We start from the raw sequence: 15665 nt of genomic DNA, 5'->3' as shown, positions 1-15665 counted from the left end.
TAGGGCTTTAAACTAAATAGTTTCAGGGTGGGTTCAACAGATTGGAGAAGTATGGATAAAGTATAAAAGAAAAGTGTGGATAAAGAAAAAAAAGATAAAAGAGAAAAGTAGGAATGGAATGAAGAAAAGTCATGTGCAAAAGAGTAAAAGATTACAAGATTTTAAAAGCACAATGAGTGCAAGAGCACTTTATTTGAATGCCCATAGTATTTGAAACAAGGTTAGTGAACTTGTGGCACGAATCAGTACAAAGAGGTATGATTTAGTGGCCATTACAGAGACATGGTTGCAGGGTGGACAGGATTGGGAATGATATATCCAAGGATATCAGATAAAATGGAAGGATAGGCAAGAAGGTAAGTGAGGTGGGGTAGCGTTCTTAAATACAGAGGAGATCAAGGCGATAGTGAGAGACGATATAAGATCTAAGGAGCAGAACATTGAATCCATCTGCAGAGAGACTAGAAATACTACAGGGAAAAAATCTCTGGTGGAAGTTGTTAAACAGAGAAATACCTGAAGCATGTAAGAATGGAACAGCAGTTAATATGGGGGACTTTTAACTTGCACATAGATTGGGTGTTGAGGATAACTTCATAGAATGCATTCATGATGGCTTTCTTGAACAGCATGTTACTGAACCTACAAGGGAATATGCTATCTTAGATCTGGTCCTGTGCAATGAGACGGGTAAAATTAGTGATCTTGTAGTTAGGAATCCTCTTGGAAAGAGTGATAACAGTAGGTTTGAATTTCTCATACAAACAGAGGGTGGGTGCAATAGTTCAATCCAAATCCAGTTTACTATGCCTAAACAATGGAGACTACAATGGGATGAGGGAGGATTTGGCTATTGTAGACTGGGAACACAGGCTACATGGTGGGACAGTTAAGGTACAGTAGAAGACTTTCAAAGAGATTTTTCACCGTGTTCATCAAAAATCTATTCCAGTTGAAAGCAAGGATAGTAATGGTGGAGACAGCCAGCCTTGGATAACTAAGGAAATAAAAGAAAGCATCAAACTAAAAGCTCGTGCATAAAGTCCCCAAAAGCAGTGGGAAACTAGAAGATTGGAAAAACTCTAAAAGCAACAAAGTACCACTAAGCGAGCAATAAAGAAAGGGAAGCTAGATTATGAAAAGTAGCACAAAATATAAAAACAGATAGTAGAAGTTTTATAATTATATAAAACAGAAAAAGGTGGCGAAAGTGAATGTACATCCCTTGGAGAATGAGAAGGGGGAATTGATATTGGGTAATGAGGAAATGGCTGAGGCTTTGAATGACCATTTTTTATCGGTCTTCACAGTGGAGGACACATCTAACATGTCAAAGAGAGATGTTATGGGTGCGATGGGAGGTGTGGACCTCGATACAATAGCCATCACTTAAGAGGTAGTGCCAAGCAAACTTGTGGGCCTGCAGATAGATAAGTCCCCTGGTGCTGATGGAATGCATCCCAGAGTACTGAAATAAATGGCAGAAGTTATAGTAAAGGCTTTGATCATGATTTACCAAAATTCTCTGGACTCTGGGCAGGTCCCGGCAGATTGGAAGACAACGAGTATCACACCACTGTTCAAAAAAGGACGTAAGCAAAATGCAGGTAACTACAGGTGAATCAGTTTAACATCTGTAGTTGGGAAAATGCTTGAAGCTATCATTAAAGAAGAAAAAGCGAGGTATCTAGAAAGAAATGGATCCATCAGGCAGATGCAGCATAGATTCAGCAAAGGCAGATCCTGTTTGACAAACTTACTGGAGATCTTTAAGGATATAATGAGCGCGGTGGTTAAGAGGGGAAGAGATGGATGTTATTTACTTTTATTTCCAGGTGTTCGATAAGGTGCCACATAAAAGGCTTATCCATAAGATAAGGATGCATAGAGTCGGTGGTGATGTACACGTATTAGCATGGATAGAGGATTGGTTAACTAATAGAAAGAAGAGAGTTGGGATACATGGGTGTTACTCTGGTTTGCAATCAGTAGTGAGCGGGGTACCCGCAGGGTTTGGTGCTGGGCCTGCAACTGTTCACGATATACATTAACAATCTGGAAGAGGGGACCAAGAGTAGTGTACTTTGCTGATGATACTAAATTGAGTGGAAAAACAAATTGTGCAGAAGATACGGAGAGTCTGCAGAGAGATATAGATAGATTAAGTGACTGGGCAAGGGTCTGGCAGATGAAGTACAATGTTGGTAAGTGGGAGGTCATCCACTTAGGAAGAAAAAATGAAAGCAGATCATTATTTAAATGGTAAAAAGGTACAAAACTGCAACATGCTGCTGTGCAGAGGGCCTTGGGAGTGCTTGTGCACGAATCACAAAAGGTTGTTTGCAGGTGCAGCAGGCTATCAAGAAGGCAAATGGAATGTTGGCCTTCATTGCTAGAGGGTTTGAATTCAACAGCAGGGAGGTTATGCTGCAATTGTACAGGGTACTGGTGAGACTGCACCTGGAATACTGCGTGCAGTTCTGGTCTCCTTACTTGAAGGAGGATATACTAGATTTGCAGGGGGTGCAGAGGAAGTTCACTAGGTTGATTCCAGAGATGAGAGGGTTAGACTATGATGAGAGATTGAGTCACCTGGGACTGTACTTGCCGTAATTCAGAAGAATGAGAGGAGATCTAAGAGAAACATAAAATTATGAAAGGGATAGGTAAGATAGAGGCAGGAAAGTTGTTTCTACTGGTAGGTGAGACTACAACTAGGGGACAGAGCTTCAAGATTCGAGGGAGTAGATTTAGGATGGAGATGAGGAGGAACTGCTTTTCCCAGAGAGTGGTGAATCTATAGAATTCTCTACCAATGGAGCAGTGGAGGCTATCCCAGTAAATATATTTAAGACAAGGTTGGATAGATTTTTGGATGGTAGGGGAATTATAGGTTATGGGAAAAAGGCAGGTAGATGGAGATGAGTTCATGGCCAGATTACCCATGATCTTATTGAATGGCGGCGCAGGCCTGACGGGCCAGATGGCCTACTCCTGCTGCTATTTCTTATATTCTTATGTTATTAGCCCTTGTACGACTTCAATATACTGATATCATGAAATGAACTCCATTGATAGCGATGTTTGCCTCGGCACCTTCATAGTATGTGGCTATAATAAACCACATACAAGAGAAAATCTGCAGATGCTGGAATAAACCACATTACCAATAAATTAGTATGTAATACACTCCTCCTTAAACATGTACCTTATTCCTAGCTTGTGCTTGCATTCCAATAGGAAATCCCAGACGAAGTACCATGCATGGAGCTTTGGAAATAACCCGAACAAGGTAAAAGGATGAAGGAGGCTGATCTGCTCCACTATTAATCGAAAGAAAAAGATCAGTTTGATTGTGGTAATGCCTTAAGACTGTGGAAAAAATTAGATGTGCTCATTTACCATAAGACACAGGAGCAGAATTAGGCCATTTGGTCCATCTGCTCCACCATTCCAACATGGCTGTTTTTTTTTTAAATCTCTCTCAACCCCATTCTCCTCACTTCTCCCCACCACCTGTGACACCCTTACTAAGAACCTATCAAACTCCGCTTTAAATGTACCCAACGTCTTAGCATCCACAGCCATCTGTGGCAATGAATTACACAGATTCACTACCCTCTAGCTAAAGAAATTTCTCATTTCTGTTCTAAATGAAGAGAGATGCAACAAAAACCTTGCAGTCAATGTCAGTCGCAGCAAAAACCTGGTACTGAACTTCAGTTAAGACCAAAGAATTGATTGTGGACTTCAGGAAAGGTAATGAGGGAACACACATCAGGCCTCATCGAGGGATTAGAAGTAGAAGGCATCTAACAATTATTCTCTTACCTAGAACTCAGATTTCATGGTCAGTTAATTTCCTTTTTTAAAAATTTTTTTTCCTCAGATGATTCCACAAAAAGTATAAAACTTCACAAACAGACTATCTGGGCTTATTGAGTTTCAGTGCATTATACACTCCTGAACTACAAAAGCCCTGATACCACCTTGTGCCTCAGTAGTGCTAAATGATTACAGAATCATCTACCTAATCTTAAGTCTTCAATCTTGGGTGTATTGCCAGTCTTTAATAATGTAGAAAATGCTATTTTTATTGGAATACACATTTGTTTCATCCAACATGTTCCATGGGTTTTAATCTCTGAAATTTGATAACCAATAAGTAAAAATGAATGCTTACTTGTAATGGAGTTTAACATATGAATATCCTTCTACCAGCACAAAACTACTCCAGTCCCGTAGAAGGGAGGTTAGTGCTGAAAGAGAAATACGACACTGGATGGTGCTGTAGCGGCCATTACTCCCAGGAGTATGGATGTGCTTTGGCACTGGGCTGAAAATGCATTAAAAAACAAGTTAATAAATTAGTTATAGAAGGCAAAGCACAAGGGTAATTCATCAAGAACTTCACTGTATGGTATTTTCTTCCTCTGAGATTTAAATTCTAAGGAAATCACATTAGCAATGCAGGAGAAGCACAACTTACTTTCTCTCTAAAAGCCAAATCATTATTAACTTACATATCATGTTCCAGCAGTATGCCTATGCGGTGCATGTGAAGCCATCGCTGCCAGAAGCTGGCATCCATAGATAATATAGGCTTCCAATAAGAGGCAAACTGGGATTGACTAGAGTCTTTGGCACCACTGTGCTGCAGTGAGAGTACCTAGAAAGATAACATATTATGATTGTAAACACTTTAGCAATAAAACTTAATAAAGCAATAATAGTTTTTATCTACAGGTAATGACCAAATCCCATGCTTCATCGAGTTAAAGTTCGATCAATTACACCAAAAAAAGGGGGCAGAAGCAGCTGCATTGATTTAAAAGACATCAGATTTCCACTCATGTGTCGTTCTTCTGGATAACTGAGTAGTTATGGTGAACAGCTGGCACTTGCGCAAAGGACTGAAAGGCTTTTTTCCATGGTCTATGATTCCATAATTATGAAAATTAGAATTCATTTGTCCAAAAAAATGCTGAAATCTATGTTTTGCAGCACCCAAATGAATGATTCTAGAGTTCCTGTTTCTATTAGAGAAACTTTTTATTCTGCTCCTATCAACTTTAGTGTAAAGAATTATTAATTCTCAATTTCCATTTTTGGCATGTCACCAAAGCCTCTTGAAAATTCCAACAAATGTACGAGGGAGAGCATTCCAAATGGTTGCATCACAGCCTGATATAGAGGCTCCAATGCACAAGATCGCAAGAGGCTGTGGAGTGTTATAGACTCAGCAGCTGCATCATGGACATAAGCTACCCCAACATCGCGAACATCTTCAAGTGGCGGTGCCCAAAGAAGATGATACCCATCAATAAAGACCCTCACCATCTGGGACATACCCTTTTCACATGACTACCATTGGGAAGGAGGTACGAGAACCTGAAAGTGCACACTCAATAGTTTAAGAAATTCTTCTTCCCCTCCACTACCAGATTCCCTTGAATGATCCATGAACTCTAACTATTCAGTATCCTCATTATTCATCTTTTGTGCTATTTATTTATTTTATAATTAACAGGTTTTTTTGTCTTGTAGAGTAATGCTGCTGCAAAACAACAAATTTCATGGCATATGTCAGTGATAATAACCATGATTCAGATTCTGAAATCATATCCGGGCTAGACTTCCACAACAAGTCAAAATTATTTTACAAATTTAACAGCTGTATTGAATACACATCACATACCACCAAAAACAACTTGCTGAAACTTTGTCCAAGGGTGATAAATCAGTTTTTTTTGTAACTTGTAGCTTGACAATGGTAAGCAGTCTCAGGATTCTACTCAGGACGCGCACACACACCTAAGGTCCATGGTACTCCACAGGGAAATCTTGATCTACAGTGACTGCAGTGTAATATCTTAGCCACTTTGTTCAATTCTATTGACCATCATGCAACACTGGTTAGATATGTCAATAGTTGAATATAATGAGATACTCAATTTATTAAATGTTATTCTTTTCCCTTAATATATCAGGGAAGGTATGTGACTCCTATCTTCCTTGACTTTCAACTATACCTTCCACTTTCCACAGATAATTTCAATACCATTGCTCTGCCCACTTACATATTTTATCCAAAACTGTGCAACTCCCAAGTTTATTCCTAGCTTTGGTATCATATCATGCGAGGAAGTGACTAAATCTTGGCAAAAGCCTTAATAAGATATTTTCTACATTCCCTGCCAAAGCAACCTAGAACTTATAAAAAGTATTCACCTCCCTTGGAAGTATTCACCTCCCTTGGAAGTTTTCATGTTTTATTGTTTACAACATTAAATCAGAGTAATCAACAGAAAATACTCTTTCATGTCAAAATGAAAACAAATTTCTACAAACTGGTATAAATTTATTACAATTATTTAACACAAAATAATTGATTGCATAATTACTCACCCCCTTCTAGTCAGTATTTAGTAGATGCATCTTTGGCAGCAATTACAGCCTTGAATCTGTGTGAATATGTGTCCTATCAGCTCTGCACATCTAGACTCGGCAATTTTTCCCCATTCTTCTTTACAAAACTGTTCAAGCTCTGTCAGATTACATGCGGAATGCGAGTGAACAGCCATTTCAAGTCCAACCACAAAATCTCAATTGAATTGAAATCTGGACTGACTTGGCCACTCCAGGACATTAACTTTGTTGGTTTTAAGCCATTCCTGTGTAGCTTTGACTTAATGCTTGGGGTCATTGTCCTGCTGGAAAACAAATCTTCTCCCAAGTTGCAGCTCTCTTGCGGACTGCATCAGGTTCTCCTCCAGGATTTCCTTGTATTTCGCTGCATTCATTTTATCCTCTACCTTCACAATCCTTCGAGGGCCTGCTGCAAAGAAGCATCCCCCACAGCATGATGCAGCCACCACCATGCTTCACGGTAGGGATGATTTGTTTTTACGCCAAACACAGCCCTTAGTCTGATGGCCAAAAAACTTCAATTTTGGTTTCTTCAGACCATAGAGTTTTCTTCCAGCTGACTTCAGAGTCTCCCACATGCCTTCTGGCAAACTCTAGCCGAGATTTCATTTGAGTTATTTTTTCAAACAATAGCTTTCTCTTTGCCAGTCTCCCATAGAGCTGTGACTGCTGAAGCAACTGGGCAATAGTTGTATGCACAGTCCCTCCCATCTCAGCCACTGAAGCTTGTAACTCCTCCAGAGTTGGTGGCCTCCCTCACTAGTCCTCTGTCTGCACGGTCACTCAGTTTTTGAGGATGGCCTGCACTAGGTAAATTTACGGCTGTGCTATATTCTTTCCATTTCTTAATGATTGACCTAACTGTACTTCAAGTGATATTCAGCAACTTGGAAATTTTCTTGTATCCATCTCCTGATTTGTGCTTTTCAATAACCTTTTTGTGGTGTTGCTTGGAGTGTTCTTTTGTCTTCATGCTGTAGTTTTTGTCAAGATACTGAACCACCAGCAGTTGGACCTTCCAGATACAGGTGTATTTTTACTACAATCAATTGAAACACATTGACTGCATACGGTGATCTCCATTTAACAAATTAAGTGACTTCTAAAACCAACTGGCTACATCAGTGATGATTTGGTGTGCCATATGAAAGGAGATAAATACTTATGCAATCAATTATTTTGTGTTTTATATTTATAATTGATTTCACTTTGACACAAAAGAGTTTTTTTGTTGATCAGTGTCAAAAAAAAGCCAAATTAAATCCACTGTGATTCAACGCTGTGAAACAATAATACATGAAAACTTTACAGGGGAGATGAATACTTTATACAGGTACTATAAATGAATTAAACTTGCAAAACTTAAACCTTACTATTGAACCTGTATGCTTTCAGTCAAAACAAAAATCTGATACTGACAACACACACAAAATGTTGGAGGAACTCAGCAGGCTAGGCAGCAACTATGGGCCGAAACATCAACTGTACTTTTTTTTTCTATAGATGCTGTCTGGCCTGCTGAATTCCTCCAGCATTTTGTGTGTGGGGCTCGGATTTCCAGCATCTTCAAATTCTCTCTTGTTTGTGATCTGATTATGTGATGCAAAAAAATGCTCTTGAATCATAGTGTCTTGCAGTTTCTGACAGTGATTAGAATCGATCACACATTGGTACATTGAACCATTCCTTTTGTTTTACCTGTTATGTGTGTCAGACATCACTGGGTCATCAGTCATCAAATGCCTGTTATGCTGATGGCATTTAGGGCAGCTTTTTTGCAGTTCCGTAATAATTTCTTTTTGAGCAGTTAGAGTTGTTAGCCCTGAGCTGAACCCCCTGAACCTGGAGGACTTGTGGACCACTCTTAGTCTGGCCTCTGCCCTTTGACCTGTTTGGCATGGGTGACACTACCAAGAGACAAAGCACAGGCCTGACTCCAGCCAACTTAGCTCTCTGGGTCATGCCTCAAAACTCTACAAGGTTGTAGTCCTCTTGGAGGACATCACTGGTTAAGCCATCAATTACGGCTCACCAATGATGAGTGTCTTGCTGGCCATGTACGAAAACAATTAAGAGTCAACCAAATGTGGTATAGATCTGGGACTAGGTACATGCTGTATCAGGGAAAACGCCCTCCAAAGGGTTTTTATAAAGGTAGCTTCAGAATCACCAGTGCAGTTATACTAAATAATTTCCATTTCAACAGACTATTCAATTCAATGGAGTGAATCCATGCAGGCTTTTCCCCCTGAGGCTGGATGACAGATACAGTATTTAAGGGGAATCTGAGGTTGAACTTCTTCAGAGGGTAGTGCAAGTATGAAACGAGCTGCTAGGAAAAGTGGTTGACACAGGAACAACTGCAGCATTTAAGAGAAGTTTAGGGAGGAATATGGATGAGAGTATAGTGTGCTATAAGTCAGCATGTAGATAGATGGGACTAGGCAGAAAACCAACTCAGCATGAATTAGATAGACTGAAGGGCCTGTTTCTACGCCGTAATGCTACATGTTTCTATGACTAGGTATTACAGAGTTTACACATTATAGCCTTGACAAAAATAGTCAGGAGTTTTTGTCTAGTAACATACCTGATAGATGACCACAAACTCCCCACTGAGGGCACAGTTAATTATTGATTAACAGAGACATGATAAATCACAAAGAGCTTGACTCAGTTTAGATTAAAATGTGTATTTAGGAAATATTTGTTCAATCAAAATAGAATTGGTAAGTATCTGAAAAATGTAACGTTTCTCCTTTCCTTCTGTGAAATTTAGAAATGGTAAGTTTACAAACTTAAAACACATCCAGCTCGCATTTTGCTCCCTATTAGGAACTACAGATTCCTATCATGCAGGTACAATATCTATGGTCTAGATCAAATTTAAATAAGTACACAGATAAAGGTAAATTTAGATTTTATATTTTAAGACTCTCAATATCCACAAACAGTACAATTTTTGTTGCATTTTGCAGAATTTTTAAAAACAAATTTATTTTGCTCCATCAGAAATTATGTAAATGGTTGTTAGTAAGTTCACAATCAATTGCCATGACATATTTTCCACAGAATTAACATATTGCTTCAGCGATTGGGAAATATATATATATTTAACTGTACAATACCGGTGTGGTAGATCCTGGAGGAATGTAGAATAATGGGACGCCATTCTTTGTGCTTTCAGGGATGGTGTAGTGTTCAGGAATAGTGTTGAAAGATTTGAGATGTACCAACATCTGATCTGTCTGGTTAATACTAAGGGAACATGAAAAAACAGACATCAGACTTTTACTCTCTGAACACAATTCCCTCTTTTTGTATAGGAAGAAGCACTGTCGACGCTTCGGGCCGAGACCCTTCGTCTAGTCCTGACAAAGGGTCTCAGCCCGAAACATCGACAGTGCTTCTTCCTATAGATGCTGCCTGGCCTGCTGTGTTCCACCAGCATTTTGTGTGTGTTGTTTGAATTTCCAGCATCTGCAGATTTCCTCGTGTTTTCCCTCTTTTTGTTCCCTCTTTCTTCCAATCACAATTCAAACCATTATTCTGTTGCAATACTCAACTAATTACTAAAACATTTCACATGTAATTGCATGTACTTACCTCTGCAAAGTGGTCCAGAAACGACGGATAACTGTGGTGCGATATGGGCTGGTAATAGGTTTCTTCATAGTACAGCTAATATCATGGAGCATATCATAGCTGCCCTCCATTGTTACCTCCACCCAGGTCAAACGCTTGGTGGCATCGAGGGGCCATGAGGCTACCACCAGGTACTCAATTCTCATGTTGTGTTTCCAAAGAAGCACCAGCTTCACTTCTAGCTGAGTTCCAGCTAAAATCAGAAAATGAATGAAAGGGAAAAGACAAGTCACATCTACACATCAAAAGCTTTAAAACTGAGGTCCTGGAATCAGATGGTAATTGTCAGCAAGCATATATACCTGGCTTAAGTTCAGAAGGTAGTAAGAAAGGGCATAAGGCACTTCTTCAAATTGAAGGATGATAGAACTCATGGTTGCTCAAGTTTCAGTATGCGGATTGCTGCTTTTTGGATGTACAGTATACAAATGCTTTGGATATAGGGATATAAAAAAATTCTCAAAATCTACCAATTATTTCCAAACTTGAAAATTTCATCAACTGTGAGGGTAATGCCAATTGACTGCAGCTAGCAGAACAGGGCAGCTTGGCAAATGGAATTTAGTATTGAAAAGTAGTGATGTCTGGACATTGACGTTTCGAGCAAAAAAGGCACTGCAAACCAACACCAAAACATCATCCCAACTGTGAAGCATGGTGGAAGGAGCATCATGGTTTGGGGCTGTTTAGCTGCCTCAGGGCCTGAACAGCTTGCAATCGTTGAGGGAGCAATAAATTAAAATTGTATCAAGACATTTGACAGGGGAATATCCAGGTAACAGTCCATCACTTGAAGCTTAATAGAATTTGGATGATGTAAGAAGACAATGATCCAAAACACAAGAGTAAGTCAACAACAGAATGGTTTAAAAAGAAGAAAGTTTTGGAATGGCCAAGTCAGAGTCCAGACCTTAACGTAACTGAAATGCTGTGGCTTGACCTGAAGAAGGCTGTTCATGCAAAGTATCCCATAAACATTGATGAACTGAAACAGTTCTATATGAAGCAATGGTCTAAAATTAATCCTTGCTGTTGTGCAAGTCTAATTAGCAGCTACAGGAAATGTTTGGTAGAGGTTATTGCTGCTAAAGGAGGTTCTACCAGTTATTAAATACAAGAGTTCACAAACTTTTTCCAGCCCAGACTGCAAATGATTAAACAATGTGTTCAATAGAGACATGAAAAGTACAATTGTTTATGTGTTCTTAGTTTAGGCCGGTTCCATAAGGTTATACGGGGGTGGTAATGGGGACAACCTCCCACTACCTATTAAATGCTCCCAATAGCATGTGACTCAAATAGCCTCTGTCAACCAAGTCCAGCTCCTGGACTTCATGTGTGGCTTAGCTACTAAGACCGGCAGAACTGTTTCTACTGACAGCACAAGGGGCAAAGGCATTTTACTGACACCTTAAAACCAATTGCTTCAGGTAGATGGGACTCATCTGCTATGGTTGGCAGCTCATCTAGGAGAAAAATACCTGTGATCTCAAACCTCGCTGCCTTGTGGCTATACGCACTCATGGGGAAAGCTTCGGGAGTAAACCCAGAAGGAAGAATCCAGAGCTGGAGTCCCTAAGGCATTTCTACGTTGAGTACAGTGCTGACAGGCAACTCCTCCGACACTGCTGGCACCAAACTGCATTGGTCTCCGCCATTCTTTAGGGTTCTGATGCACCATCAATAACTATTGGAGACGGGAGGCGAACGATAGGCTTTTATTAGCTGCAAGAGACCACGATTAGCAGCAAGAGACCACCACACAACATCCTGGAGACTGAGGGAGGCGCAGTGCCTCCAACCGCCTTTATACAGAGGTCTGTGAGAGGAGCCAGAGGAGCAGTCAGCAGAGGGGCGTGTCCAGACAGGTATATGTAGTTCACCACAGGGTTCATCAGATGATTGGAGAGGTAGAGCTTGCTATAATGGCAACAGCTTACTCCCCATATCGTACTGCCCAGCCTTGCGTATCTAGACAGCTAGATGGTCGACCCTGACTGATGAAGGCCTCACTCACTCAGTTTAAGCAGACTGTGTTTGTCTATTATTGTCACTTAAATGAAGATCCGATCATGAGTAATTAATAAAGAAAACCAGGTAATTGCAAAGGGATCACAGACTTCTTCCTGCAACTATATACTGTCAAATGAAACAGCATTTCTCTGGACCATGGTATAATGCACTGGAGTACACTTAACATACAATATTCCTCTTCATCTCTGTTCTAGTGACATCCTAGTACTCTGATCCTCAACTCCCCCACTATTGGAAACATACTCTCCACACCCACTATATCTTGGCCTTTCAATAGGTTTCAATGTGATCCCCTTTCAATCTACTAAACACCAGTAAGTACAGGTCCAGAGGCATCAAATGTTCAGTTGGAATAGTTTTGGTGAGGAAGTGCATTTTGTAATGGATATATACTGCTTTCACAGTACAATGGCAGTGAAGGAAAAGGATATTTAGATTTTTGAACCAGGGATCAATTAAGTGGGCGATCTTGTCATTGATGGCATTGAGGTTGTTGCCAGGCAAGTGGAGAGTATGCCATCACAATCCAACATATCTCCTGATGTTCTTGCTTCACAGAACAAGGGCAAGAATTAAATGAATTGAATTGATTCCCTAACATAACAAAATCTTACTCAAGATCGTTGGATTAAGAGGAGAAAATGGACAAAAAAATTAAAATTCAGATTATTTGCAGGAAAAAAGCAAGGTTTCAATCCTTTCAACACACTGATATTTTATGATGTGCTAGATGAAAACCATACCTTTCTGTAACTGAATCACAAAGTCAGAACTTCTTGATCAGAACAGGCTTCATCATCTCATTGAGTTGAAGCTAAAGTCTGCAGATCTCAAATGTGAAGTCCAACTCAATGAGCTTTGTCTTGACAATGGTAGCACACTGATCCGTAATCATACCACCACAAACTCTTCCTGCACTCCCAACACACAAATCAATCTATCCCATCCTATTTTTCTACTGTATCTTGTCAAGCCAATGCCTTCTACGATGGTTTGACCTTTAACAGTGTTTATTTACCTTTTGTGATATTAAGTTCCTTCACAGTGTAGCCCTCCCGCAATCTTACAGACACTACACTGGTAAGGTCTGCATGCACCTCATTCTCAGCGTGTTTCTTTCGTCTCATGGCCAGGGCAGGATTACTACTGGCAGACACTAGGTGTTCATTGAACAGTTTGTGCTGAGACACTAGGTTTAGAGAGATAAAAAACAACAAATCAGAACAAAATGACAAACTCCTAACAGAATTAGCAAATATCCTAAAAAAAAACCTCTGCCGATATACTTGCCACAGTAATACTCTGGGTTCATGGACTCTCCGGGTCTCAAGAAGCTGTACAACAGGAATGCTTTGTGATATGCATTCATGTTCAGGCTACTTTCAGTAACTTCTGGGCATGTAGACATATAAGAGCCAAATGTTGCCATGGCAATGAACTTCATTAGTTCCAAGTTTGGTACATAACCAAAGCTGCAGTCATAAGAGTACACACCTCCAACCTACAAGGAACAAAGCAATGTTTATACCACACATAAGCAGCCAACCATATTGAGGTCAAAAAGCATCAGCTTGAATAAAAAAGGGTCACCTGTATAAAGGAACAGGCAATCATGCTACAGCGTAGTTGGTTTAACAGTGTTTCACACACTGCAATATCAGGTACACTTGTTACACCGTCAGTAATGATTATTATACCTGCAAAAGAAGCAAGTCCAATCAGTGGGAACACTAGATGAACAATGCACTGATGTCACACAAATCAACTGCAAAATGTTATCATATTATTTTAGAACTATTATTTTGGTTTTCATTTGAGTTCATGGTTTAGGCAAATCTCATTACTGGATGAATGGTTAACTGTAATAGTGTAAAAATTTCATAATAACAAAAACAAAACAAAAACATAGGGAAGCCATCACATTTTAATTCAGCTAGAATCAATCTAGGAGGCTGATTCCTGTACAAATATCAATTCATTGCTCGCCTAATGGAAAATTAGCAATGGCCATTCAACAAGAGCAAAGACAGCTGAATTTCTCTACCACAAATATGAAATGTCCTCTTCCCCATTGAGGATTTGAGGAGACATTAAATTTCAGAGATCTACCAGCATTTATTTTTGTTGTTCTGTTCTTCAGGTTTCCTCTCACCTGTGAACCATTTCCTCATTGTCAATCTATCTTCATTCCTGGCATTCCTCGGCCATAGTTATGCAAACATACAGAGATTGCCCCACCCATCCAGTATAGCAGTATCAATGGAAACCCAAGACTGTACCATTCAACCACTCTGGTACAGTATGTAGCTAAAATGCACTCAGTGGCCACTTTATTAGACACCTCCCATATCTAATAAAGTGGCTACTGAGTTTATGTCCGTGGCCTTCTGCTGCTGTAGCCCATCCACTTCGAGGTTTGAAGTGTCGTGCATTCAGAGATGCTCTTCTGCACACCATTGTTGTAACATGTAGTTATTTGAGTTGCTGCCACTTTCCAGTTAGCTTGAGACATTCTAGCCATTCTCCCCCGACCTTTCTCATTAATGAGGCATTTTCGCTCACACAGAATGCTGCTCACTGGATGGCTTTTGTTTTTTTGCACCATTCTCTTTAAATTCCAGAGAGTGTTGTGCGTGAAAATCCCAGAATGGCAGTTTCCGAGATACTCAAGCTAGTCATTCCACGGTATGTTTGGTCTGTATGAAAACTGAACCTCTTGACCAAGTCTGCATGCTTTATACATTGAGTTGCTGCCACATGATTGGCTGAATAGATATTTACACTAATGAGCAGGTATACAGTTGTACCTAATAAAGTGGCCATTGAGTATATATAAACATCGAGAGATTGCCCCACCCTCCAAATAGGCCTGTAACAATGGAAATTCAAGATCGTGTACCATTCAACCACTCTGGTATGTAGCTGAAATATATCAAATGGTTGAGATCTGGGATAAACAACAGGATTTTGAGGCAGCAATAAATTGTTTTAGGATTTAAACACTAGCTAAAAAGACACATTCCCGCCAAAATACTAACCTGCACTAGAGTTGGATGGTAGTAACTGAAGAGCAAGAATGCCATTGCGGATCATGTTGACAAGCCCCATATCAGATGTTACCATGGAAAACGCTATCTTCCGTGAAGAATGATCATAAAGAACATCAGCAGTATCACCTTGAGATAAGGTTGTCCGATCAGACTGCAATTACAAGACAAAATAGCTAGATTTCTTTAAAAAAAAAGAAAACCAGTTAAATAAAAGCAGAAGTAAGATTAAAGACCTTTGCAATTAAAACTATTTTTAAAATTTGTAGTCTTGTAGGGCAATACGATGTAATTTCTTCCCTGTGGCAAAAGTGCCTGCTCTGAAGTACATCCTTCACAGATCTGAGATGGAATTCAACATAGTTAAACAACTAGAGTAATCTGGAAGCCTGGACAAACAATGCAGAGACACTACTCCAAAGCAATTTGCCACCATGGTAAAACATATATTCAGTTACTATCATGAAATATACAAAAAAAAGCAATTAATTAATCCAATGATTACAAAAG

The 15665-nt window shown here is 39.7% G+C and overlaps 1 protein-coding gene across 6 annotated transcripts in view; it reads right to left on the bottom strand.

Annotated features, from left to right (window-relative positions):
* The window catches only part of szt2 (SZT2 subunit of KICSTOR complex), a 242331-nt gene that overhangs the window by 205465 nt on the left and 21201 nt on the right, over positions 1–15665 (bottom strand). For all 6 annotated transcript variants that reach the window (XM_073062784.1, XM_073062788.1, XM_073062786.1 and 3 more), the window contains exons 6-14: positions 15147–15309; positions 13699–13805; positions 13399–13609; positions 13127–13297; positions 10036–10267; positions 9558–9687; positions 4524–4669; positions 4184–4336; positions 3209–3323 (exon numbers count right to left, since the gene is read on the bottom strand). In XM_073062784.1, coding sequence (XP_072918885.1) covers positions 3209–3323; positions 4184–4336; positions 4524–4669; positions 9558–9687; positions 10036–10267; positions 13127–13297; positions 13399–13609; positions 13699–13805; positions 15147–15309 — 1428 coding nt within the window. The remainder of the gene's footprint in view (positions 1–3208; positions 3324–4183; positions 4337–4523; positions 4670–9557; positions 9688–10035; positions 10268–13126; positions 13298–13398; positions 13610–13698; positions 13806–15146; positions 15310–15665) is intronic.

The sequence above is a fragment of the Hemitrygon akajei genome, chromosome 12 (genome assembly GCF_048418815.1).
Source record: "Hemitrygon akajei chromosome 12, sHemAka1.3, whole genome shotgun sequence".
Lineage (NCBI taxonomy): Eukaryota > Metazoa > Chordata > Chondrichthyes > Myliobatiformes > Dasyatidae > Hemitrygon > Hemitrygon akajei.
Note: the sequence above shows the minus strand (reverse complement) of the source record. Positions and strands in the feature narration are given on the sequence as shown.